At 42.6% G+C, this 26480-nt stretch overlaps 1 protein-coding gene across 2 annotated transcripts in view; it reads left to right on the top strand.

The window, feature by feature from the left end:
* Positions 1-387: 387 nt before the first annotated feature.
* WWC2 (WW and C2 domain containing 2) overlaps positions 388-26480 on the top strand; it is a 127374-nt gene continuing 101281 nt past the window's right edge. Inside the window, exon 1 of one of the 2 annotated variants that reach the window (XM_072950492.1) lies at positions 388-911. In XM_072950492.1, coding sequence (XP_072806593.1) covers positions 781-911 — 131 coding nt within the window. In that variant the 5' untranslated portion in view covers positions 388-780. The remainder of the gene's footprint in view (positions 912-26480) is intronic. The other variant, XM_072950493.1, reaches the window with a different exon arrangement.

Genomic DNA, 26480 nt, shown 5'->3' with positions numbered 1-26480 from the left:
CCCACCCCTTTCCTCTCGAAAGTCCTGTGGTTTCCCTAGAAGTCGGAAAGAGGTTGAGAGGCCTGCGGAGACTTCTCGGCTGTTTTTTTCCTGTCTCGAAGCTAAAAGCCCTAAGCGCTAGGCTGTGGGGGGATAGTTGGGGTCAGGGAGAAGGAGCGAGCAGTGCATTCCTTCGCCCTCTTCCCTCCCACCTGGCCCTCCGCTCCCCTCCCCCGCCCGGCTCGGGCCAGCGATCCAGCCGGCGCGGCGGGCCACGGGCGCTGCAGGGTTAAGCCCTGGAATGTGGCGGCGAGGAATGTGCATGCAGATGAGCCGAGCGAGGGGCGGGCCCGAGGGGCGGGCCCGGGGTGGGGCGCATGCTAATCGCACGCAAATGAGGAGGCCCGTCGCCGCCACGGCCGCCGCTCCGCCGAGCTTCCCGGATCCGAGCCCAGACGGCGGCGTCTTGGGCAGCCTGGGCGCCGCGACCCTCGGCGGCCACAGTGGGACGGGGAGGAGGAGGAGGAGGAGGAAGAGGCGGAGGCAGCGGCGGCGGCCGCGAGGAGGAGGAGGAGGGTTCGCTCGCCAGCTCCGACGCAGACATGGTGGACTGATCCCCGGCGGGGCCGAGAGCAGGGTTTCCTAAGGCGCCTCCCGCGCGTGGCCCCGCCGCGCCCCGCGCCCCGCAGCCCCTCGCCGGCTCCCGGGTCGGGTGCGGCGACCGGGCCGGGCAGCCGCGTTCCCGCCGCGTCCCGCGCCCGGTCCCTATGGAGGAGCCGCTCGCCGGCGAGGCCGCCGACCATGCCTAGGAGGGCCGGGAGCGGGCAGCTGCCGCTACCCCGGGGCTGGGAGGAGGCCAGGGACTACGACGGCAAGGTCTTCTACATCGACCACAACACCCGGAGGACCAGCTGGATCGACCCCCGGGACAGGTGGGCGGCCGGCCGCGGGTGGGCGCGGGGACCTGCCTCGGAAGCGCCGCGGCGCCTGTTGTCCGGGAGACCCGGCCGAGCGGCGGCGCCCGCGGCGCGGGGGGCGTGGGGCGTCGCCGGCCCCGGGTGCCGGGAGGGGTCCCGGGAAGGAGGCGCGGGACCGTCCTCCTGCGTCAGCCGGCGAGGCGCCCTGGAGGGGGCCGGCTGAAGCTGCCCCTTCCAGGGCCCCCTTGCCTGCCCGCTTTTCGACGGCCCCGGGACCTATAGACACGGGCCCAGAGGGAAGGGTGGATGTGACGCCCTGGGCGGGCACTCTGTGTCCAGTTAACGGACCCAGAGGGGCCACCTGAGTCCTGCCCGAGCTCGCCTCCGCCCTAAAGTGAGGCTGGAGGGCACATTCGGCCTGGGAGGTGGGGCCGGGCCTGGGGCCTCCTGGTGGAGGCCTAAGTGCCAGGTGGAGCCAACCTGCCGTCCAGGCCATCTGTGGCATCTCTGGCCGTCCTTGGCTCCCAGCCTTGACTGCACGCCCTTGGCGGGGCGCGCCGCGGGGTCAGGTCGCAGGTCCTGAGCGTGGACAGGGTCCTGGGCATCCTTCCTCGCAGGGCCCTGGTGGTGGGTGTAATTGACTTTGCCCCTCAGGTTTAAGAAACGCTTATTTGGAGTTTTACTGCCTGATGTTAGTCTCCACCTGAAAACTTGAACTGACTTTACAGATCTTGAAAAGGCAGATTCCGTTCTGAAGTAAGAAGTGGTTTAATGAACAGTGGAACCGAACCTTGGTTGTGGAGGAACGCTGACTTGAGCTGAGCAGGATTTCTTGTAGTTTTCAACACACTTTTTATTCCCGCTCGGAAGTGAAGAGAAGCATAACAAAATCATCATCTAGGAAGTTCAGGAGTTGAAGTTTAGCTGAATGTTCACAAATGTTGTCTCTGTCTCCCATCTTTCCTTTTACCCTGAGAAGGAAAATTTCTTGTAGTTAGAATTATTATAAGAATAGTAGGAGATATTCCTTATTGTCAGTTTGTAAACTGTTAAGGAGGTATTCCTATTTATCAATTTAAATAATATACCATTAAGGGTAACTCCAAATTTTGGACTTTTATCATCTCTGTAATGTGTTTCCACCCGTTTATAAAATGTGGCCTTAGGGGTTTATAACCTTTTTAGATGCTTCTCCCTATTAAACAGACCCCCTTTTCTCAATTTGAAGCTGAAATAGTTTCATACGTAGATTCTCAGTTACTTTTACCCTAAGAATATTGTTTTTGAATGCTATTAAAGTGCAATTATAAGAAAGTCATAAGTGACATTATAAATTTATGAAACAATCCTTGTTAAATTATCCATGAAGGTATCAGTTTAGGTTTCCCTCTTGAAATGAGAAAAGGCACCTGTGCTGAGGCCCCGCCTTGCTCTAGCCTGGCTGCCTGTTGCTGGCCCGATGAAAGTTATGACAAGCATCACACCTTCACAGTCTCTCCACACATAGTTGTTGTCATAAGCTTCTCGCTCCAAGCCAGTCATTGCACTTTGAAACTACTTACCAGATAGTAAATGTCAGTGATGATGGTGTGCGCCCGACAGTGGCTTTTAAGACACCTGTATAAATATTTGACTTTTGCAGCTGTCTAGTAATTCTTTCTGCTTTCTGATACTTGGAGTTTCAGGTTATTGAAACTGCCATGCGTTCTTGAAATATTTAGGCATTTTTAGATTCTCTTCTGCTTCAATTAAATGTCTTATTTTATTATCTCGTTCGTGTTTACCAACAAGAATTACAAGAATACGTAATGCCTGCGTAAAGCAAATAGAAAGTGAAGTAAAATTATATGGCTTGGCTTATCTATATCACTACTTCTTAAACAAGTTAAGCGTGTTTTTTGTTTTAAATTGTTAATGGATTAACAATTATCATGAACTCTGTTTTCAGGAAACTGGGTAACCAGTCCAGTTTTGACTAAGATGATTCCAGTTTTCCTTGAAGCTGTTGGATCTTTAAGTAATTATGAATTTGACTGGTTATGAATATTTCTGGGTCTCTGTATTAAAGAATTTAAAAAGATATTATGTGAGATCTGAGTCAACATTGACATTCTTAGTTTATATTTGATTGTGTTTTCTTTTAGGGCAATGAAGTGTCTGTATCTTGCTGGTAGTGTCAGAGATGGTGGGAGAGACTATTTGGAGTAAATGTTACCCCTGGTCAGTTTTGTTATACACTTACCAAACGTATGGAAAGAGATATGTTACACAGGCCAATCAGAGTGTGCCTCTTCTTTTGCAGGATCCAGTGACAAATCCTGAAAGAAAACTGACTTGATAAACCTGTAGATCTGCAGTACTTTTGAACTTTTAAAGCTGTTTAATTAAGATAGTCGTGATGATTTTTACCCAGTCATATTTATGTTAAGAAAAATAATTTTCTTTGTTTAATGGTCTGTCAGAACTTGTGAGGTATTTCTGATTGTGTAGGGAATCATGCTGTCGTGGGGGAAAGCTGGGGAATTTCACAAGAACATAATTTTATGCAGTAAGTAGTGATTTTAGAATAGTGAAGTGAAGTATTATTTTAAAATGCTTTTAAGCTTTTGGAGGTTGATGACATAATGCAGACTGTGCTGGGATGTGATCAAAGCTTTCAGTGCTCCACCTCTTACCAACTGAGAAAGCTTTCTGAACCCCTCGAAAGCTCCATTTGCAACTCTAAAATGTCGATCATACCACCTACCCCACAGAGATGTTTGGGAGCCTGTAGTTAGGACTCAGGTAAAGGGTGATCGTTACAGTGTCATTCCGTTTTAAGACGGGTGATAGTTCAGGTTGCCCCTGAGGACAGCGGATGTGCTAGCATGTTTATTGTGTAGTAGCCACCGTGCTCAGCTCTTTAGCTGCGAGCCCATTTTTCTCCCAATAGTCCTGTGAGGTAGGTGCTGTTACAGATGGGGAAACCGAGTCACAGGGCGATTGCCATTGCTGTTGAGTGTGGAGCCAGGATCTGAAGCCAGATAGTCCGACTCTAGAGTCGGCATCCTTTATCATTCCTCTAGACTTCCTGGACACCTGGGCGTGCTCAGGGTCTTTGCATGGAGTAGAATCTCTTGCCCAGGGTTGAGTTTTCAGGCTGACTGACCAGTCTTTGCTGGCCTTCAAAGGTTCCCATCAGCTCTGTAGGAATCTGTGATCCCTGTAGGGTGAATGCCTTGAGAGTGTGGGTTGGGAACACATCAAGCTAACCCCATGGAACACAGTGCTGGTCCGGGTAGAACCTGGAAGTTCGGTGTTCTCTTGGGTACATTAGAAGTTCACTTTGGGGAAGAGTTAAGGGCTCTGTGTCAACCTGAATAGATTACAGTTTTACTGTAACAGGCTTGACTTTGCCCTTCCTCTGCCCCCTCCCCAATCCTGGAGAAGGCTTCTTGTCCGTGAGTCCTCGGAGCTCCCCCCACCCCAGGCTGGGCCAGCTGTTGTTTTGCAGGTCTGCCCCCTCCTCCCTCACTGTCCTCTTATTTTGCTCACCATGGACACCCTTTGACTGCACCAGTTGGTGTTTATGGTGGGCCATAGACCGTGGCCAAATGGTCTGGTGCGTTAAAGCAAAACAGAACAAACCAAAACCAAAAAAAAGACAAAAAAACTGTATTTAACATAGGAGAAAAAGGTGGGGTGATGGATTTATTTGCCTCTTGGAGGAGTAGGTGGCTCAGCTGAGCAGGTCTCAGAAACAGGACGAGTGGTTTTATGAACACCCAGAGGGATTCTGTTCACTTTTCTCTCCTTGGATTGGACGTGACCCAGGGCTACAGTAACTGTCTGGTTGAATTTAGATTTACCACCACACAGAGTGGCTTTGCATGAAAGCGGCTGATAGGCCGCCATCTGTGGTTTACGGCTGGGGTCAGGTGTTGAGCAACCTGTACTTTCTAATTGAAGGGAAGAAGTCTTGAGGGGCGGGGAGGGTGACAGTGAGGAGGAGGAGGACGTCAGCTGGGTGTCACTGTGACTGAGTAACTGGTTCTCCACACCCAGTTTGTGGCCCCTGAGTAGGCTCTGTGGAACTCTGTATTGTCTTCCTTTCAAAGTCAAAGCAAGTAATTTTGCTAAACCTACTGCTGGAGTGTAAGCTCTTCAAAAGACTTCGTTGCTTCTTCTTGCTCTTTGTATCCTTTGTGTCTGGCAGATGTTAAGTGAATGTTGGTTAGGTCAGTTAATGAAGAAAGGCTGTTAAATTAATGGAAGAATAGTAGTTGAGCTATTCTCTTGTTTCCAATTTTCTTATTGTTGGGCTTTCAAAAACTGTACCCAAAACGGTTTTCATCAACACCCAGAAACCGTTGATTTTCCCGTTCGATTAAAATTAATGAGAGAATTACGATGCTACATTTGATTAACAGTATAAACATGTGAATTACTTACAAGAGCAAAGAAAGCAAAATCAACCCCAGTAGCCTTAATTACAGCCGCCTTTGTCATGGATTACTGGACATCATCCCTCTCCAGCAGCTCCGTCCGAATCTGGGTGCCAGGTGGTTACTGTGAATTATTTGCATGATTCTGGTATTTGAAGTGTGGAGAGGTTCTTAAAAGAAAGTTTTTTTTTTTAAATCACTATGGGAAGCACTAATTTAAACTAAACTATGCTGTCTTCCCCAAATTCCTAACAGAGTATTTCTTGTTTTCGACAGTTTGCTGTGATGCTTGCTGTAGTGAGCAGTAGTTGGCTTAGAACATGGCTGAGATTTCTTCCCTGACTTCAGCAGTCTGTCGTTTGCAGTTTAATTTTGTTAGAAGACTCAGGACAATCATTGTATTTTCAAGGAAGACCATTACTTATAAATAAGTAATTTTTTTTTTTTTAGCTGCAAATCACTAGGTTGTGAGTTACCTAGTCAGCCACTGTGACATGTGGCCTTCAAGGCAGCCAGTATGTAAATTTCACATGGGGAAGCCCTGGTGTGCAGGGAAAAGTGTGGAAGTCCTGCAGCCCGCCCAGCCCTGCGCCACCTGCCTCTGGGCCTTGGAGATGCGGCCTTGTAGATGGGCTTGCTCACTCTTCTTGAGTCCATGTCTGTGGAAAAACGATGCCACCACTCTAGAGGAGTGTGGCCAGCCTCATTTTGCCGACATGGGCGTTACTGAAATGGTGGGAAACAGTGCTAGCCCTAACACAGTGTAAATTCCTCCAGCCAGGGCCCTAGTCTGTCTGTGCTCCGGTCCCATGAACATGAAATTGGTTGAACTGATTTCTTGTTAGAATTTTGGACTAATTTCATCATCCATTGCTGAAGCTCCTGTTATTGGAAAAATTACCACAGAAGTATAAAGAAGAGGAGTGGGATTTTAAAAGGCACAGTGTATAAGTGAGTTGAGGGTTAAAAATAATTTACCAGAATCAATATCGTTAAAATGGCCATACTGCCCAAGGCAATCTACAGATTTAAGGCAATCCCTTTCAAATTACCCAGGACATTTCTTCAGAACTGGAACAAATGATCCTAAAATTTATATAGAAAAAATGATTTACCAAATATATAGGTTCAGAATGTTTTCAGTGTCTTCAGTGGTTTTTTTTGTCCTTCCCAAGTATTTATTTTTTATTGAGATAAAAAAATGTCACAGAAAATTAACCATTTTAAAGGGTACAGGTCAATATTTTTTAGTAGATTCACAGTGCTCTGCAACCATGATCAGTATGTAATTCCTCAACATTTTTATCACTCCCCAAAGAAAGCCCCATACCCACTAAGGGTTTGCTCTTCGCCCACCCCTGTTGCCTTTGGCAACCCTGAATCTGCCTTCTGTCTCTATGCTTTTGCCTACACCGGACACTTGATGTAAACAGAATGATGCAGTGTGTGTCCTTTGGTGTCTGGCTTCTTACATCTAGCAGGGTGTTTTCAAGGTTCATCCATGTCATAGCACGTGTCAGTGCTTCGTGTCTTCCTGCGACTTTGAATAACATTCGCTGTATGGATGTCCCACACTTTGTTTATCCGTGCATCAGCTGATGGGCGTTTGTGTCGTTGCCACTTAATGGCTATTATGAATAATACTGCTGTGAACATTCATGTTTAATTTTTATCTGAATGTATGTTTTCAGTTCTCTTGAATATTTACCTAGAAGTGGAGTTGCTGGGTCAGATGCTAATTCTGTATTTAACTTTTTGAGGAACTGCCAAACTCCTCCACAGCGGCTGCACCAGTTTCTATTCCATTCCATTCCATTCCGTTCCAGCAGCGTCCGAGGGTTCCGGTTTCTCCACATCCTCACCGACACTTGTTAGTTTCTTTCCTTTTTCTTTAAGCACTTCTAGTGGGCATGAAGTAGTATCTTACTGTGGTGTTGATTTGCATCTCCTTCTTCAGTGTTCTGACAGCTTTAATGTGGCCACGTTTCCCCCTTTATTCTAGACCTTTAACCCTTGCCACCGCACCCACCTTTCTGTGTCTCCTGATCAGCTGGGGAAGAAGAGTTAGGAGGACTGAGAGGTAGAATAGACTGGCAAAGTGCGTATTAATTTTTGTCTTCATCTCAAATACGTTTTATTTTAAGAGGCCTAGATGTGAATCACAGAATGAATCATAGTCTATGTGTGTATGTATACAGCCAGCTTATTAAAAATGATTTGATGTTTAAAAGCTTTAAACTAGTGGTATATGGTAAGAATTAAAATCATTTTTTATTAGTTTTTTTTTTAAAATAAAAAACATTTGGAGGAAGCCTGACCACCACAGGCTCAGCCAGGTGACCAAGGTAAAGGTCAGCAGGGTTGGCCTGCTGACGGACCCTTGGTCTGACGTTATGACAGTGGCATTTTTTACTTTGTGGTCTTCCTCCCCCAAAACATCATAACCCCCGTCTTATCATGAGGGAAACACCCACCAAATCTCAACATAGGGCATTTCACAAAGTATCTGCCCAGTATTCCCTAAAGCTGGCACGGCCATCAAAACAAGGAATGTCTGAAACACCGTCACAGCCAGGAGGAGCCTCGGTAGCCAGGATGAGTAAATGTGGGATCCTGGGACAGAAAAAGGGCAGAAAATTGGGTAGAAGCTAAGGAAATCTATAAAAAGTATGCATCTTAGTTAATAACAATATATCAATTCTGGTTCATTATCTTTAGTAAATGTACCATTCCTGTGAATGTGAGACATATGGAAACTGGCTACTAACTGCCTTCTTTCTGTAAATCTAAAACTGTTCTAAAAAAAAAAAGTCTACTTTAAAAAAATTACAGAAAAACACACAAAACAGTTGGAAATGTTTTTCTTTAGTCAAAGTGTGACCACACTATGTAATTATGGTTTTTTGGTATACTTAATAAGCAGGGGTGGGCAAACTATGGCCCAAGGGCCAAATCCCAGCCTGCAGCCTTCTTTTTGTGTAGCCCTCCAGCTAAGAATGAGTCTTACTTACATCATTAAAAGGTTGTAAAAACAAAGACAAAGAAGAATATGTGTCCGAGATTGTATGTGGCCCACAAGGCCTAAAATATGTATTCTCTGGCCCTTTACAGAAAAAGTTTGCCGACCTCTGATACAGAGTAAGATGATAAAGTCCTTAAAATATTTAATATAAACATTTAAAAGAGATATTAATCTTGCATGATAAAGTGGCATGTTTATTGATCATTGATTTCACAGATAACCTGGACTCAAGGCAAGTGTTGTACAGAAGTGACTCAGACCCGGATGCGCAATTGGAGGAGTTGCCTTGTTTCTCTTACTACTTCTCTTCTGATGACATGCAGTGTGCTACTTAAAAGTTTTCCAGACCCATTCTTCTCTGAGTTAGCTGAAATTGTACACAAGCACTTGAGAGAAACAGGCAAAAAAAAAACCAAACAAACAAACCCAAAAACCCAAAAGACAAAAAAACAAGAAACTTTTGGAAGTACCGTGGTTGTTTGTTTACTCTTGCAAGTGTAAATATTATAGTAAACTGCTTTGATCATTGGAAACACTGACTTTCCTGGGACATACTGATAATATTTAATGAAATCACCAAGTTGGTGATGATGAGGAGGTAGACAGTAATTCCGTGTCTTATCTCGACAAAGCTGGGACCTGTCGTAGCTGTGGGTGTCCCAAAGCTGCTGTGAGGGGATAAAATTGTTTTGCTCTGCAAATAATTTTTCCTGTACTGTTAACCCTGAGGTCAGTAAAGAAATCACGATTCTGAGAAGACAGCAATGGGTGGCACTGGAACAGAGTAACCGAGTGAAGCTTTGGGAGCTGTTCCTTCACTGCTGTAACGTAGGAGGAGGTACCGTGGTCCCAGTAGAGAATTTGAACAGAGGTGTACCTTTAACCTACTTTGGTCTCACTGTGGCTGGAAGTAGGAGGTTTAATTTTAAAGAAATGTAGGCATTATTTTGACTTAATGGTGACTTTTACCTAAATGAGTGTCCCTGGTATTTCTGGAAAAATAAGCGTGTAGGGGTTTGGCAGGCAGAGAGACTTTCCTCAGTGCCACTGCTGCTTCTGCACGAGCTGTGTTTTCCTAGTGTGTCCGGGGTGGGAGTGGTCCCCGGCTGGCTCCACATGTGAGTGCTGACAATTCACATCATAGGAAAGGTTGACTTACAGTGCTGTGAACTCCTGATGAAAATTCTGACTTAGTGGTAGGCTGTGGAATTACATTACTGATACTACTTCATCTTATGAGAGAGTCATTTTATTAAGTGGCACTGGTAGTCAGTACAATTAGACAGTGTTTACTGTAAAAGACTTGAAGAGCACACAGTTTCATTTAATACAGAACTTTACAGTTGTCCTTAGTGTTATGGTTTTAAATAGAGATAAATACAAATGCCATTTTTTTCCTTTGAAATTACAACAGTAATGAATGTGTAGAATTCACACTACACATGGTATCCCTGGGGTATCAGTTTTGTCAGCTGTAGGTCCAGGTTTGTTAACTTTTGGCTGGTCAGTAATCCTGTCTACACTGTGTATTCTTTTCCTTTCTGCTGATTATCAGGGTGTTTGAACTTGTTAGAAACAGATCATTTACTTTTCCCCCTCATTGCCTCCCTTCCCCCTTTTCTGCTAAGTGACACAGCTAGTGACATTTCTCAGAGGACAGTGCGACTATAAACCAGTATTTAACTTGGCTGAATGTTTAACATAATATTAATGCTCTGTTTTGCTGCCACATATCCAGATACTGCAAAACCAACTTGATTGTCTAATCACCCTTTCGGCCCCTTTTCCCCTAAAGGTGTGCCTTTAGAGTGCACACAGATATGTTCTTGAGAGATTTCCTGATGTCTCAAATGTAGGGAGCATCTGTGTGTCTGCATCACTAACGCTCTCATGAAGCTGATTCCAAACCAGTTGAGGATGGAGACCTGCTTTGCGGTGTGGACCGTTCCTTTGTGCTCTCTGCTTAGACCACCTGTCCCCGCGGGCGATTAGGAACACTGCAGAGCCCTGGACCCATGTAAATGAAATGTGAAGGTTTGAAGGACCCTTGCCTTCTTCCAGCAGCCTCCATAATCTGTCCCCAGCCTCCTTTTACTGACTTGGCCTCCTGGTCATTGGCTCACTCATTCATTCAACCATCCATCAAACATTTATTGGAAACAGTCTAAACCAAGCACCTTCATCTTGGGGACATAGCATTGAAGGACAAATAAGCAAGGTCCCTACTTTGATAAATTTTATATTCTCTTTTGGGGAAGACAAATTATAAAGACAGTAGCGAACATGTCTTGATGGAAATAAACAAGTGGACTGATAATGGTGTCAGTGGGAGCTGCTGTCAGTGGGGTGGTCAGGAAAGGTCTTTCTGAGGAGCCGACATGTAGCTGAGACAGGAGGCTGAGAAAAGTGCCATCCACGTGACGACCTGGAGGCAGAAGAGTCCAGGCAGAGGAGCTGGTTAGGTTCCTGGCCCTGCTCTGCCTAGTGTGGTAGCTGCTAGGAGAATGTGGCTGTTTAAATTCATCAAACTGAAATAAACTTAAAAATTTAGTCCCTCAGTCCCACTGGCCGCATGTTAGGTGCGCAGTAGCTGCATGTGCAGGTAGAGAACATTGCTGTCAGTGCAGAAAGTTCTGTTGGACTGCACTGTCCCAAAATGCTGGGGAGGTTGGTGTGTCCAAGGACCTGAAAGGTAGCCAGCATGACTGCAATGCAGAGGCAGAGGCAGGAAGGTCTTAGAGAGGAGGAAGAGAGGTCAAAAGGGGGTCTGATCAGGTATGCCTTGTAGACCATCAACATTTTAAGGGCATCTGGGAGCCACTGGAGAGTTTTAAGTTGAATGGAGGAATGATGGGGCATGTGTGTGTATGTGTGTGTGTGAGATATGTTCTTATCCATTAAAAAAATAAAAAGATTATTGCTCTATGGAGAAGGACTCATAGAAGCTATTGCAGTGATATTAGATGAGAAACAATCAGATCTTCAGCTGGAATGACGGCTTGGCAATGGAGAGTAGTCAGTAGATTGGGGACCTGTCTTTTAGGTAAAAATGAAAGAACTTGCTCATGCTTTAGATATGTGAGGCATAAAGAAAAGAGAGGAATGAAGGATTTATGGATTTACTGATGGGGAAACGCCAAGGAAGGAATTTGGTTGGTTGGTATCCAGTTGCATCAGTGATCCAGAGTTCTGTTTCAGATTTATTGGTCTGAGATGCCTGTGAAGACATTTACACGGAGTTGTCTGATAGGCAGCTGGACATAGAGTCTGGAGTTTGGGAGACAGCTTCAGAGCTGGAGGTACTAAACTTGGGTATACATAGATAGTATTTTTAAACTGTGGAATGGGGTGAGGTTCTTGGGAGAAAAGGAAAAGAAGAGGTCCTGGGACTGAAGCTTGTCAGGTTTGTTTTGTTTTGTTTTGTTTTGTTTTGTTTTGTTTTGTTGTGAAAACTTGTTCCAGCTAAGATGGTGTATCTGTTCTCACTGGAACGTATGTTATAGTTCCCACCACTGTGCTAAAGATGACGATGCTGAAGAAGAAGAAGATGATGATGATGATGATGATACAGATGTTATCTGTTGAGCCTTCATATGTTATTTCAGGCTCCATGAGGGTAGGTCCCGTGTGTGTGTTGTTCACTGTTGTATTTCAGTGTCTGGTTCTGTGCAAGCTCTTGATAAATATTGGAGTAAACGAAACCTTTGATAGGAACTACCAGTGAAACTGGGGTTTCAGGAAACTGAAGGTTAACAGGTGAAGCGGCATGTCTCAGGGCACGAAGCTGTTAATCGGTGGTGGCAGAACTCACTCACGTCTGTCTGACTTCAGAGCTGTGCTTTTCACTCTGTGCGACCTCCAGGTACCACTCAGAAGGGCCCTTGGCCTCGGGTTCAGGGTTGGAAGTCATAGCCACCCTTCCAGGCTTAGCCTGAGTTTCGGCCCTCGAAGCTTCCCATGGCAGCCCAGCCACACGTAATCCTCCAGTGCCTTATTTCTCATGGCACCTGTTTTAGCATCTGCATCAAAACTGAATGGATCCTCTCCTGACTCTTCGAATTGAACCATTACTTTTTCAGAATTTATTCTTTCTTTTCCCAAACCAGTTGGTAGGCTGCCCTTGGTTAAGCTGTGCGCACTCTTGTTTATGTGTGCGCCCCACAGGTCCCAGTGCAGTGTCTTGTGCGTGTTAGGTGCTCAGTTAAAGATTGATCTGACTATCACTTCTGCCTTATTCCAGTGCGTTGAGTTCTTTCAGAGGTTGAGATCTGATGTGCTATATAAATCCTCTCTATCCTTGCCTTCTGGTTCTAAAAACCCTTTGACCTTGTACCACAGCCGTCTCCCAGTCCAGGCTTCTGTGGAACCACCGTTTTCCAAATGTGCCATCCACAGTCCCTGCACCCCCCAGATCCCGACTCCCATTTGAGAACAGGTGAACTGATTATTTTAAATGGATTCTAGATTCTAGATTCTTTAATAGGACGCTCTCTTTTTCACTGCTTTAAACCCTGGTGGGCAATCAGTTGTCTGAGAATGCCTTGGTTTCGCAAGTGTGTAAATTACAGACCTTGATGGGAATTCTTTTTTAATCTTGACACTTGTAGTTGAGCTTAAGTACTGGGGGGAAAACCGTCTCTTTCTATAAATTGCTACATTAGCGTTTGCTTTACGTTCCTTAGATTTGGATTCAGGCTCCGGCCTTGGAAACTGGGAGTGTGGTGTATTTTTGTTTAATTAACTTATATGCCTGGAAGAGTATGAGCGCTTCACTAAAGCGGTGGCTGTAAAGGAATCTTTAAACTTGTGCCTTCCTTATCCCTGTCACAAGTTGCTGCCCACCCCCTCCTTTTGTCTTTGTGATAGCCCGACAACATACTGTGTGTCTGTTGCTATTTGGGAATCTAGTATTCTTACATTTCTACTTTTTGACTCGGTTTGAGATCCAAGTTTGTGAATTTTAATTAAATGCTTAGATTATGCATGTAAAAAATCTTTTGTTCCTGTGTTGCTATGAGCAACAGTTGTTAAAGTTAACCTTCCTTTTTAAAGGAATTGTGGGCAAATAAATATATGAATTTTTAACAGGTTAAAAAAAAAAAGGTCGTCATTTGATGTTGTGAATGTTCTGCCTATAAAATAAATTGCTACTATGACCACAACTATCATGGTGAAGGGAAGAAGGCGGCAGAAGTGAATAATCATCCGACACATTGACAAAACATTCCTAAAATACTATTCAAATGAGGAAAGACTGCGGGCGCAGCCGAGTAGCCAAGCGTTGAGTCGTTGAGTCGTCTGACTGGCTTTACTATTGTGGCCGAAAAGAAGCCGTGTGTGTAGTGGTTTGCATAGAAAACCAATGATTTATCTGAAATTTCCCAACGTTCTGTCTTGAAAAACCTCGCCTCTCGTACTCCCCACATGACACTTTGCCTCCTTACAAGACTTCTTTTGTCCTGATGGTATTTGTTTCTTTGCCCTCCAGCCTGCTGCAGTCTAAATTTTACTGACTCCCGGTGATTGCTTAGACCTGCTGTTTGGTTCTCTTGTATGATTTCTGATTATACGTCTTTGTGCTGTTTAAACTAGCTGTGTTTACCCGAATTAGCGGTGGCAGGAAAGCACACAGGTCGGCCCGTTTGCAGGGGGCCCGGAGCGTAGCCCCAGCCCCGCAGGGGCGGCTGCTGGTGGATTTCCACGAGTCCACCCTTTAGAAGGGCGCTGGGACCTCGCCGGGCTGCAGGAGCCGGCTCGCCGGGTAGGGGCACGAGGGTTGGGAACGGCCGGTTTAGGGATTTCTGGTGATAACATCATTAATTCTCGCTCTGAGAATACAGGACTCCGGGAAGAGACGCCTTTTGTCCCCATCCTGCATTCTCGCCTCTTCCAGCTCACTCTGGAGAGCAAGCCCTGAAGCACTAGCCCTGCACACACACACAGTCTGCAGGAAGAAAACCTAACTTTCTTCTGTAAGGTTTCAGGAGAACCCGCGGAGCCCTGCACCTTCAGAGGGGCCCGTCGCCTCCTCACACGCACACCTCTGGGTAGCCGTCCGTGAACGGAAGACAGAGATTTGTGTTGGAAAACAGTGATTTCTGTTTTGAAACAAGTCTTCTCTAATTTTGAAAATTTAAATTGGATTTTTGTATTTTTAAGATGCTAGTTTTAAAAACACAGATACAATGTTAGGATGTTAATTCGAAAAGATACTCTGGGATAAGAGTGAGAACTTAAATGAGCATGTAGTGTTTATTTAATATGGAAGTTCGCTTAACTCCTTTAGGAAGGTTTTTGTGTGTAAATCATAGAAAACCCTGTGTCTTGTATGTGAAGTTCATTTCCTTTCCATTCTTGTCAATTCTTGTTCCAAGGCTCATTCTTAATGCCAGAATTCTTTATTCTGATATTCATCCATAGTGATAATTATATAGTTCTTAAGCAGTCCATCCAAGGAACTTGAACTTGTTTGTTGATGAATTTTAAAGAAAGTCACAATGGAAATAGAAGTCATCTAAACCTCTGGATTCATCAAGATACCAGAAGTGATGTCCTTGCTATGGAGGTAAAAGTCACCTTTGCAAATATAAAAAGGATGTTTTTACTACTTTAAGATTAAATCCTTCTAAGTTAATTAATAATTTGGAGATAAAGAAAAAACAGGAAAGCTGGTTTCTCTTTTACGTTCTTGAAGAGGAGTATGAAGAGACTTGTTGGAAAACAACAAAATTATTTTTGAATTTCCAGGGTCACAAAGTCAACTGCCTTAAGGGATGTGTGTGTGTGTGTATATAAATTTCATTGAAAAATACCTTTATTCATGTTAAATAATCATGGCATATAGAATGAATTAAATACTGTGACTTGAAAAGGAAAAGGGTGTGGGTACTGTGATGCGAGGATCTCTACTGTGATTCCGTTTGAGTTACACACACACTCACTCATAAACTCATGCATCTTGACGTTTGTCAGCTAGAATGGTCTTGAACAAGGAAACTTTATTAGTGATTACTTCTGGGGAGTGAGACTACAGGTTGGAGAAGAAGACTTGTATTTTATATAGTTACTTTGGGGCCACTTGTATTATTATTATGTGGTTAATTTACTGTTTATTTAAATAAAAACCTCTTTACAGAGAAAAGTTCAAATATTTCATGTTTATAACTAGAGAGTGTTTGTTAAAATCATGATATCCCTACATTTTCATTCATATTTAATATTGTTTAATTTCACCTTGTCTGCATTTTGGGAGAAGTTCTCTTAAATTCCTCTGATATAAGATAGATGGAACAAATAAAACGCATTTGAAAAACTTAACATTTTGTGAAGGAAGACAATGAGACTGTTGATATGGGTAATTGTTTGTGATCATTGTTGCCCTAATAGAGAGGTAGAAAATGTCTGTGATCTGTCGGTTGTCAGTGCAAGGAATGTTTCTGGTATCTACATCTTTCAGGTTTGCCAGGTAAAGTAATTTAAGCATGATCCAGTTATTTGATTTAGTTACACAATTAGTTGAGAAAATTAAAACATTTTATGCAGTGACCATCACCTAAACACAAAATACCTTTCTTCTTTTGTTTCAGTGAGAACCGTTCCAAGGCAATTGTTAGCCAACTGTGGTCTGGGGTCCAGAGCCTGCCCATGCCTACTTGTTTTCTTTTTAATGTCCTGTGATCTAACCGTGGATTTTAAATTTTTAAATGATTAAAAAAAAATCAAAAGAAGAAGTGAAAATTCTATAAAATTCCAGTTTTAGTGTCCATAATACAGTTTTTCTGGGACACAGCCACGCTCGTGCGTATACACTCCGGTGTCTGCCTTCACGCCGTAATGGCAGAGCTGGGTAGACAGACAGAGAATGTGGGGAAGTGGGAGCTTTCCTCACTGCTGATAGAAGTGTGTCAGTAATACTGCTGAGATAGGGGCTGGCGACGTGTGTCAGATTAAACATTTGCCTTCCTGTAGCCCAAGATTCCACTTAGTATATCCTAGAGAAAGTCTTGCATGGGTGTATGTGTATATATATATACAAACAAGTTCATTGTAACATAACTTAAAAAAGCAGAAAATTGGCAATAATCCTGATGTCCATCAATAGGGGATTGTATTAAACAACCTTCATGGTTTAGTTATAGAATGGAATGCTATACAGCATTAAAATAAATGAACTAGAATCTTTTTATGTGTATCAACATGGATAAGTCTTGATGATAGTGTTTAGAGAAGCAAATCAAGTTTCAGAAGTGTATGTGTGTATATATATATATAGACACAGATACTATATACATAGCATAACATCCTAATATTATATACATCATAATATATAATTAATATATAGTATAAACATGTGTATATATACACATATACTATATATAGTATAACATCCTAATACCATTATATACATCATAATATATCATAATATATAATTAATATATAGTATAACATGTGTATATATATACACATATACTATATATATATATATATAGTATAACATTCATGTAAATTTTAAAAACCCCACAGAACTAGAGTGTATAACATTTATGGATACATATGTAGTCAAGATTTAAAAACAGGAATGGTCTACCCCTGATACTAGGATTGTAATTTCCTCTGGGAAGGGAAAGATGTAAGGGAGTCTGTCCTGAAATGTATATTTAATTCTTTATGTTTGAAGGCAGGGATGGTAAGATAACACTTCCTAAATCTTAGTGTTGTAGACATGATGTTCATTTGTCTTTTTTTTTTTTTTGATACATAGTAAATACACATTTTGAATTTTTTCACAAGCCTTTTGACTATGTAGAGAGAGTTTGTACTTTAAGCTGTTAATATAATGAGTTTTATTAATTTCCTAATTTTGAATTTTGGCATAAAGCCCACTTGGTCATTTTTTTAAAACTGGATTGCTGGATTCTCAGCTAGTGTTTTATTTAGGATTTTTACGTTAATATTTGTGAGAGCAGTCTAATTTTCTGATTTTTTTTCTTCCCCTCTTTTGATGCTCCCTTGATCAGATTTTGGTTCTAATATTATGCTGACTTCCTGAAAAGAATTTGGAAGCTCTGCCTGTTTTCCGTGGAGCAGTTCAACCATCATTGAAATTTTATGTTCCCTGCAGCTTGGTAGCATTCACATTCATAACTCGTTTGATCTCATACTTTTTCTGGGGGATTAGTTCTTGGATAACTGTTTCGGTAGCTATGTTACTGATTAGATTTTTCCGTCTTCAGGGATCAATTTGGTATTTTTATTTTCCTAGAAAATCATCAGCATTTTCCTATTTATTGGACGAGATAATCCTTTAACATTCTTTTCCTTTCTACTGTATCTCTGGTTGTTTTCCTGTTCTCATTATTGCTTAGTGTATTTGTACTTTGCCATTTTTTTTCCCTCTCCAGTTTAGGTTACCTAATCACTCAGCTATCTGTGTATTTCTTCTTAAAGTAACCAGCTCTTGACTTTGTTGTTATTAACTATTTTTCCAATTCAGTACTTTTCTGTATTTTTTTATTCCTTTCGTTTTGTTTTTCATTTTTTGTGCTTTCTTGAGATTGCTTAATTTATTTTCACTATTCATTAGTAACAGCAGGGAAAGCTGTGAATATTCTTGTTTTCCCGTAAGGTCAAGCACACCTCTTAACTGTCATATTCTTCCATGACTGTCCACACTCCATCAGACTTGGCATAGGTCTGTTTCTTAGGGTCTTCTTTTCCCTACGAAGGTCTGTTTCTTAGGGTCTTCTTTTCCCTACGAAGGCTATTGTGTCACATAAAACTCCTTAAATACATTTGTGTGCTCTTCTCCTGTGAATCTGTCATTGTCAGTTTAATTTTTCGACCCTGCCGGCAGCCCTAAGAAGGTTGAGGAAAACTTTTTTTCTTTCTGTACGGATTACTGATCACCACTTGAGTTGTATCAAAGCTTCTGAAATATTATGATTTCATGGTTATTTTGTACTTACTCATCAGCATTCAGTTTTGAATTCCTCTTATGTCAGAATTTAGAATCTATGGTAGCTCAAACTTCTCCACAGAAACTTAGAAATTACTAGACACACTAAATTTTCCTGATGCAATGTGTGGTCAAAGAAGTCATCCCAAGTGCAGGAAATGTCCCTAGTGCTGCACTCTTCCCCCTCCCCCCGCCAGGTGTTTGGAGATGACATGGGACTATCTGGGCTACTTTTGATTGTGGAAGATGTTGGGAAGGGGAACGAGGCTGGTCTAGAATTACAGTCTTCCCTTCAGTCTCCCTCAAGTCCCGATGGCTCAGGGCTGGAAGCTCTTACCTGAAACAAGACGTGTGTCCTGGAAGATACAAATGCATCCTCTGTTTTTGCCAATTCTATTTTCAAATGACTCACAGTCCCAGGGCACCTTGAAGTCTGCCTTCAGAGGCTGAATTCAGATTATCTGACAGACATTTTTAGCTGTGTGTGGGTGTGCCCTGACAGCTACTCTGTTTTGGTATTGTAGCCATTGAGACACTATTTTCATAACTTGAAATATTTTAAATAAATTCGTTGTTATTTTATAAAAATGAATGCTAAAAAACAATTTGAAAATGCTCATATCAGTGAAAGTGTGATGAATCCTTCCCTTCAGTCAGATGCTTATTTGATCTGAGACGGTTGTTTGTATGTTCAGTTGTGAAAGAAAATTAAAATTAAAGACATTTTTGTTGGTCTTGCATCATACAATACTGGGCTTGAAATTTTATAGTATTGTCTAGTTTTCTTGCTCCTTCCTGCCCCCACATAATGTTAAGCCTGTTGAAAACTTTTCATACTCAGTCTGCCTTTTTATGAATTTTTTTAATGTCGAAGTAGAAAATTCGGTGCACTTCTTGTTTGAATTTACTCCAGTCTGTAGGTGTGTGTTTGCCTTCAGCTCCAGCAGAACTCACGCTCATTCCCATGCTCCTCCCTCCGAAGGAGGAGAGAGAAGCAGCGTCGCACGTCCCGAGTTGCAGCGACTTGGGAGGCCTTGAGGACTGCAGTGAATGCATACAGTTGGCACTGTTTGCGTCCAGGGCCGGACTGGGCTGAGGCAAGGCATCTCACAAGATGGGGCCCGGGGTAGAGGTGAGGAGACTCTCATTCTCCTGCGGTGCAGATGCGGGTTGGCATCATGCTGCGTGACCCGAGAGTGAATGCCTCCTTTCGTCTTGTGCCCCAGAACCACAGCTTGCGTCACCCTAGTCCCGGCCCTGTCAGTTCCTCCAGCCGTCCACTCTCTCCTAGTTCTGCAGAGACGATCTCTGTGGGCCCGTCTGTCCTCGCAGTACCTGAGAAGCCACCATCTTGTCCATTCGAGTAGTCAGATCACTTTTGCCTACTGTTCACCAGGACTGGTTATTGTTATGGACTGTCTGAGAGATGGTGCTGGTGCTGCACATCCAGGATTACATGTTCAGTAGTGGAGGGTGGTCCTGGGAGCTTGTTCACAAATCTGATCCTCTGGAATCCTATTATGGCAGAGAAGGGTGTCAGGTGCAATGACCCTGATACCCTCCCCAACCCAGCAGACATCCTGGGGTTCCTCCAAGTATCCAGTACCTGCCTCACGATAGGGCGTGAAGGTAGACAGGTGATGTTCTTTCTACCTACTCTTGTCATTTTCAAGACAAATTAAAGTAGAGGTTCCTTCGGAATAGCAGGGGACCTGTTGGAGATGAAACAAGCAATTTCCTTAGAACTTTCTAGGATTTACATATTACTGTACTCTTAGCTTTTACATCAAACCTGGTTGCATGAATATGAAAAATAACTTATTTGGAAAGTCTTCCGTGGCCTATGTATGCACACACTGGTTTATTTTTATTTACGTGTGACAGTGGGGAAAGAATTGTAAGAAGGAAGCAGAATGCTGTACCAAGATTCTCTGTTATTTCCTGTACTGTAAGATCAGTTGCATTTTGAATTAGATGCAAGGTTGAATGTGTGTGTATTTTTAGTATTTCAGGGCTTTATTGCTCTAAACTTGGTGGCTAAATTGGGGGCTTACTTGCCTAACACCAGCGGTTGTGTGACTCCTGTGCTTCGCATACGTTGGACTTCCTTTGCGGTCTGAGAGCACATTTCTCTGGCCAGGGTGGTTTTGCCAGCGTCTGTTTTGTTTTTCCAGCTCTCCACTCACCCTGCTTGGAATTCTTGTCTCCCTCCACCTTATAAGTCACGTCTTAAGGATTCATTAAGAGACAGCTTACGTTTTCAGTCTCCTTAGGTACATCTTTTAATTCTTCATTCTATCCCAGGCACTTAGTATATGGCAGTTGTGGGGGTTCCACCCCATTTGTTGAGACTGATTCAGGAACGGACACGTGGCCTGTTCAGGCCAGTGAGAGGTGAGGGGAAGTCCACTTGAGGCTGGAAGAAAGCTGGAGAAGGAGACAGTTTTTCTTGCTCTGCTTGGTGCTGTTTGCCTGAAGCTGTGGCCCCCGCCTGCTGCCAGCCTAAGGATGAAGCCAGCACGAGGATGCTGGACTAGAGATGGACAAGGTGAGGTCCTTAGTGCCATCACTGAGACACTGAAACAGTCAGCCCTGGAGTCCCCAGCCATCCTTGTGTTAGGTGGGGTAATAAATTTTCTTACTGTTTAAACCAGCTTCAGACCAAAAGCTTTCATTTGCAGCAGAAACCTCACTCCTGGCCCTCTCTGTAGTGTTGTGGTTCTGGAATGTAGGCCTTGGAATCTGATGGACCCGAGTTTGACTGCTGGTTCTTCTGTTTACTTGGTATTAACTCTGATCCATTTGGTGCCAACATAACAATATCACTTGATGCTTTTATATTACCATTTCATAGATGAAGAAAACTGAGGTTGAGAGTAATTGAGCTTGTGAGTGAGCAGGGCCTGAAACAAAATCAGATCTATTTGACCCAGTTTCTTAGAGCCTCATTGTTTATAATGTGAAAAATGGGGATATTCTGCACAATGCCAGCCTCAGAGGACTGTTGGGAGCTGACATGAGATCGTGCAGAGGGCTTTAGCGCAGGGCCTGCCGCACCGCCGTCATTCAGTAAGGAGCTGCTGTTGGAGTTACCGTCGCTACTGCTGTCATTCCGCCTGTGTGCCCGTCACTTAGCTTGGGTGTCCAGCCTGTTTCAGACTCTCGATAAGCGTTTGCTGACTCATGAATGATTCAATGGATACATTTCTCTAGTCCTGCTAATTACAGCATGTAGGTGCACAGAGCCTCATCACGCGTGCTTTTCATCTGCTTCACGAAGACGTCTGGCCTTTCCGGTGACGTTACCTTCATGTTCCTCGAGGGCAAGGGAGTAAAGCTTACCTTTTTGAATTCTCTTTACCATCTGGCTCAGTGGTGGGCATTTGAAGTTTTTTAAAAATTAAGAAATGTTTTTCAAGAAGCTTCTTTTTGGAATAGTTAGTAACTTTAATTCATTATCAACGTTTTCTTAGGAATTGGAAGTGTTTTGCAAACTATCCCAGTGTGGCCAGTTTTTTTGGGCCAGATTAATAGACTGAAGAGAACTTATTTATGGATCATTTCTCAAGTTCCCGTTTGCCTTCTGTAGCACTTCATGTCCGAGAAACTGAAAACATTCTTCACAAACATTGCTTTTATTTTTCAGATTCTCACTGAGACATGAAAAGAATTATGGTGCTTCCATCTCATGAGTTTATAACACTTTTTGCTTCTTGAGAGACACCTGCATCGGAATTCTAGTCTGAATTTCTGACTTCTGGCTCATTCTTTTCTCATTCACTGCCCCATACGTTCTCTCGGAAACTGTACATGTGTACTTCTTCTCAAGATAGAACACAAGAACACTGGACATTCCGTTTTGTCTGCTCCCTGCACACGAAGGTCACAGTTCAGGTGCAAGAAGACCCTGTAGGGCCAGATTAAGACAAATGTGGTTGGAAAAGCCCAGTCTTTTATGCTTCTGGGTTTTATAAAATGCCTCGATAGCCTATTTCTGTGTGAAGAATGGGAAAATATTCATAATTTTTCTTCTAGACTTTTTTAAAAAAGGGATTATTTTTTACATGTAACCTTCAGATCACTTTAATGTGTTCAAGGCCAGACTCACCACCTTTGCTTTGTAACCAGTGCTTGCTTCCAGGGACTGATTGGTAAGACGTTAGGCGTGAAGCAAGGATGACTTCTGGCTGACTTTCCCAGACACAGCGGCCTGGGCTAGGCCTGGAATGGTTACAGGGAGTGGGAAGATTGGAAGTATCAGAGGCTGACCATTCTGGAATCTTCCATCACAGAGTGTGGTCTGTATGATTCACATATAAAATGGTAAATAAACCCATAAAACTTTTTTTTTAATTGAAGTATAGTTGACTTACAGTATTATGTTAGTTTCAGGTGTATAACAGTGATTTGATAATTTTATACATTATGTACCATACAAAGTTATTATAATGTTATTGGCTGTATTCCCGGTGCCGTACGTTACATCCCTGTGACTTATTTTACGACTGGTATTTTGTACCTCTTAATCCCCTTTACCTATTTCAGCCATCCCCCCACGCCCTCCCCTCTGGCAACCACTGATCTGTTCTGTGTATCTGGGAGTCTGTTTCTGTTATACTTGTTCGTTTGTTTTGTTTTATTGAATTCGTATATTAAGTGAAAACATACAGCATTTATCTTTCTCTCTCTGACTTATTTCACTAAGCATAATACCCTCCAGGTCCATCCATGTTGTTGCAAATGGCAAGATTTCATTTTTTTGATGGCTGAATTATTTACATATGTATACATATCACATGTTCTTTATCCATCCATCCATCCATCAGGGGCCCTTAGGCTGCTTCCCTGTCCTCTCTATTGTAAACAACGGTATAGTGAACACTGGGGCACAGTTATCCTTTCAAATTAGTGTTTTTGTTTTCTTCAGATAAATACCCAGGAGTGGAATTGCTGGATCATATGATAGTTCTGTTTTTAACTTTTTGAGGAACCTTTGTACTGTTTTCCATAGTGGCTGCCCCAATTTACATTCCCACCAGCAGTGCACTAGGGTCCCTTTTTCTCTCTATCCTCTCCAATACGTTGTTTCTTATCCTTTTGATGATAGCCATCCTGGCAGATGAGGTGGTCTCTCATTGTGGTTTTGATTTGTATTTCCTTGGCGATTAGTGATGTTGAGCATCTTTTCATGTACCTATTGGCCATCTGTGTGTCTTCTTTGGAAAATGCCTATTCAGGTATTCTGCCCACTTTTGATCAGATTGGTTTTTTTTTATCTTGATTTGTATAAATTCTTAACATATTTTAGATATTAACCCCTCATCAGACCTATCATTTGCAAGTAACTTCTCCCATTCAGTGGTTGCCTTTACATTTTGTTGATGGTTTCCCTTGCTGTGCAAACGCTTTTTAGTTTGATGTGGTCCCATGTGTTCATTTTTGCTTTTCTTGCCCTTGTCTGAGGAGACAGATCGAAAAAAAATAATTGCTAAGACCTGTTTCAGAGAGCACACTGCCTATATTTCCTTCTAGGAGCTTTACCGTTTCAGGCTTTATATTTAAGTCTTTAATCCATTTTGAGTTTATTTTTTTGGATAGTGTGAGAAAATAGTCTAGTTTCATTCTTTTCCATGTAGCTGGCCAGTTCTCCCAACACCTCTTATTGAAGAGACTGTCTCTTCCTGGTTGTTATATTCTCGCCTCCTTTGCCACAGAGTAATATGTGCTGGGCTTATATCTGGGCTTTCTAGTCTGTTCCGTTGATCTTTGTGTCTGTTTTTGTGCCAGTACCATACTGTTTTGATTATGACTGTTTTGTGGTATAATTTGAAGTCAGGAAGCATAGTACCTCCAGCTTTGTTCCTCTTTCTCAAGATTGCTTGGCTATTTTCAGAGGAACTTCTCCAGTAACGAACTGTAGAAATAATCCTCAGAAGTATATCCTTAAACACATAAAATCTTCTGGAAACGCACACACACAATGTGAAACACAAGGAGCAGTGAAAGAATAGTGTAAGTGCAGGTTGCCTAAGGAGACTTTTGAGGGTTGATAGCCAGCCTCCTGGGCACAGAGGCTAGTCTAGATTAATCAAGATTGGAAGTCCTGGTTTTTCCTTGGAAGTTGCTGAAACCAGGCTGAGATTTAATTTGCAGGGGAGAAAAAGAGCAGACAGAAAGCTGCCTTCTGTTTCTTCGTGGAAGCTGGCTTATTCTTTATCAGTCTGACTTTTGGTAATGTTTTCCAGTTCCTGTGGAACCCAATATGGGAAAATGTTTTTATGCTACATTTGCTTTTTTATAGTCAAATCTGAGATTTTTCTCCCTTACTGTAGGCTCCAACTGAAGTATGATATCATCCTGTATCAGGAGGAACCTGGAAGAGCAGGAGTGGTGGAAATACAGGTTTTTCTTTTGAAATACCTTTAACAAAGGTATTTGAATTTCTAAATGTGCCCAAGAAATGAAGTTTCCTCCTCCATTAAAGTTCTCGCATGTAATCGTACGGCATCTGAATCAGAGCCAAAATGTTATATTTTCAATGCTCTGGTGACAAATGAGCTTTTTTTTTTTTTTCTTTTGAAAGCCCTAAGGAAATTGTCACATATTATGGGAAGCTTCCCAGAGAGTAGTGTAAGGGAACTCTGCCTTCTGGAATCTTTACACTAAGGTAGCAGGTGTGAGGGTCGTAGTAAAGGCTGTCGACGACTGCACATACTCACGAGGCACCTCAGGGGTTGTATCTTAGTGTACTTGAAAGTCATGAAGAAGATGTCACTGATTTCATTGATCACAGAGAGACAGACATCTCGTCAATACCTGTTAGGTGAAATTTCCAGCATGCCTTCTGGAGTTAGCACTTTTTCTAGGAACACAAGAAACAAATGAAATTGAAGACATACAGTCTTCAACTTAAATCATGTTTTCAGCTGACTTAAGGTATCATTGGCCCCTAACCTGTCATCCTCCCTACCCCCTCCATTACCACAGGTGCTGCCGTAAGGCTTATCATTGTTGACATCAGCCTTAATTTGGCTGAGGTCGTGTCTGCCAGAGGTGTTTCGTTTTGTTTTGCTTTGTTTTAATTGTGAAGTTACTTTTCCCCCTTTTCCATACTGTCCTCTTGGGAAGGAAGTCACCATGTATAGCCCACACTTAAGGAGTAATGCACTACCTCCTTGAGGGTACAGTATGTACATAAATTAAAACAGTATTTTTATAAGCTAGTAGAGGATAATTTGAAACCAAAATTAAAACAGTGCCATTACAGTAGCTTCAAAAAAATGAAATATTTAGATAAAACCTAAAGTACACAAAACTGTAATCTTCAAAGTGCCTGAAACACCAATGAAAGAAATCAAGAAATACCTAAATGAGTGGAGATTGGAGTACTAAACACAGTAAGGATGTCAGTTCTTCCCAAATTGATTTAACTCAGTTCCAATAGAAATTTCAGCAGGATTTTTTGTAGATAAAGGCAAGCTGATTCTAAAATTTACATGAAAAGGTAAGTGAGTTAGAAAAGAGAAAAGAATTTTGAGAAAGAATGAAGTTGGAGGAAACGCACTATCCAGCTATAAGACTTACTGTGAAGCTCTAGTGCTTGTATTAGTCAGGGTTCCCCAGGGGAACAGAACCAATAGCAGAATAGCAGATATATTGAAAGAGCTGGCACGAGCAGTTGTGGAGGCTGGCCAGTGCAGTCTGCAGGGTAGGCCAGCAGGAAGAGTTGAGGTTGCAGCTTGAGTCTGAAGGCAGTATACAGACAGAATTCCCTCTTCCTTGGGGGAACATCAATCATTTTTCTTTTAAGGCCTTCAGCTGATTAGAAGAGGCCCATCCATTATGGAGAGTAATCTGCTTTTCTCAAAATCTGCTGATTTAAATGTTCATCTCTTCTAGGAAGCAGTTTCACAGCAACATTTAGACTCTGACCAAATATCTGGGTACTGTATCCTGACCAAGTTGACACATGAAGTTAACCATGAAGTAATTAAGATAGTGTAGTATTTTCACACTTACAGCTGTAAGCTGTTTTGAGTTTATTTCTATGTAGAATGTAAAGTTTACACAGGGTTTTTTCCTCTTTTTTTGCATATAGCTGTTCAGTTGTTTCAATAAATACTATTTGTTGGAAAAAGCATCCTTTCTTCAATAAACTGCATTTAAGCCTTTTTCAAAAATCA

The sequence above is a fragment of the Vicugna pacos genome, chromosome 26 (genome assembly GCF_048564905.1).
Source record: "Vicugna pacos chromosome 26, VicPac4, whole genome shotgun sequence".
In the NCBI taxonomy this organism is placed as follows: domain Eukaryota; kingdom Metazoa; phylum Chordata; class Mammalia; order Artiodactyla; family Camelidae; genus Vicugna; species Vicugna pacos.
This window is presented reverse-complemented; position numbering and strand designations above follow the sequence as displayed.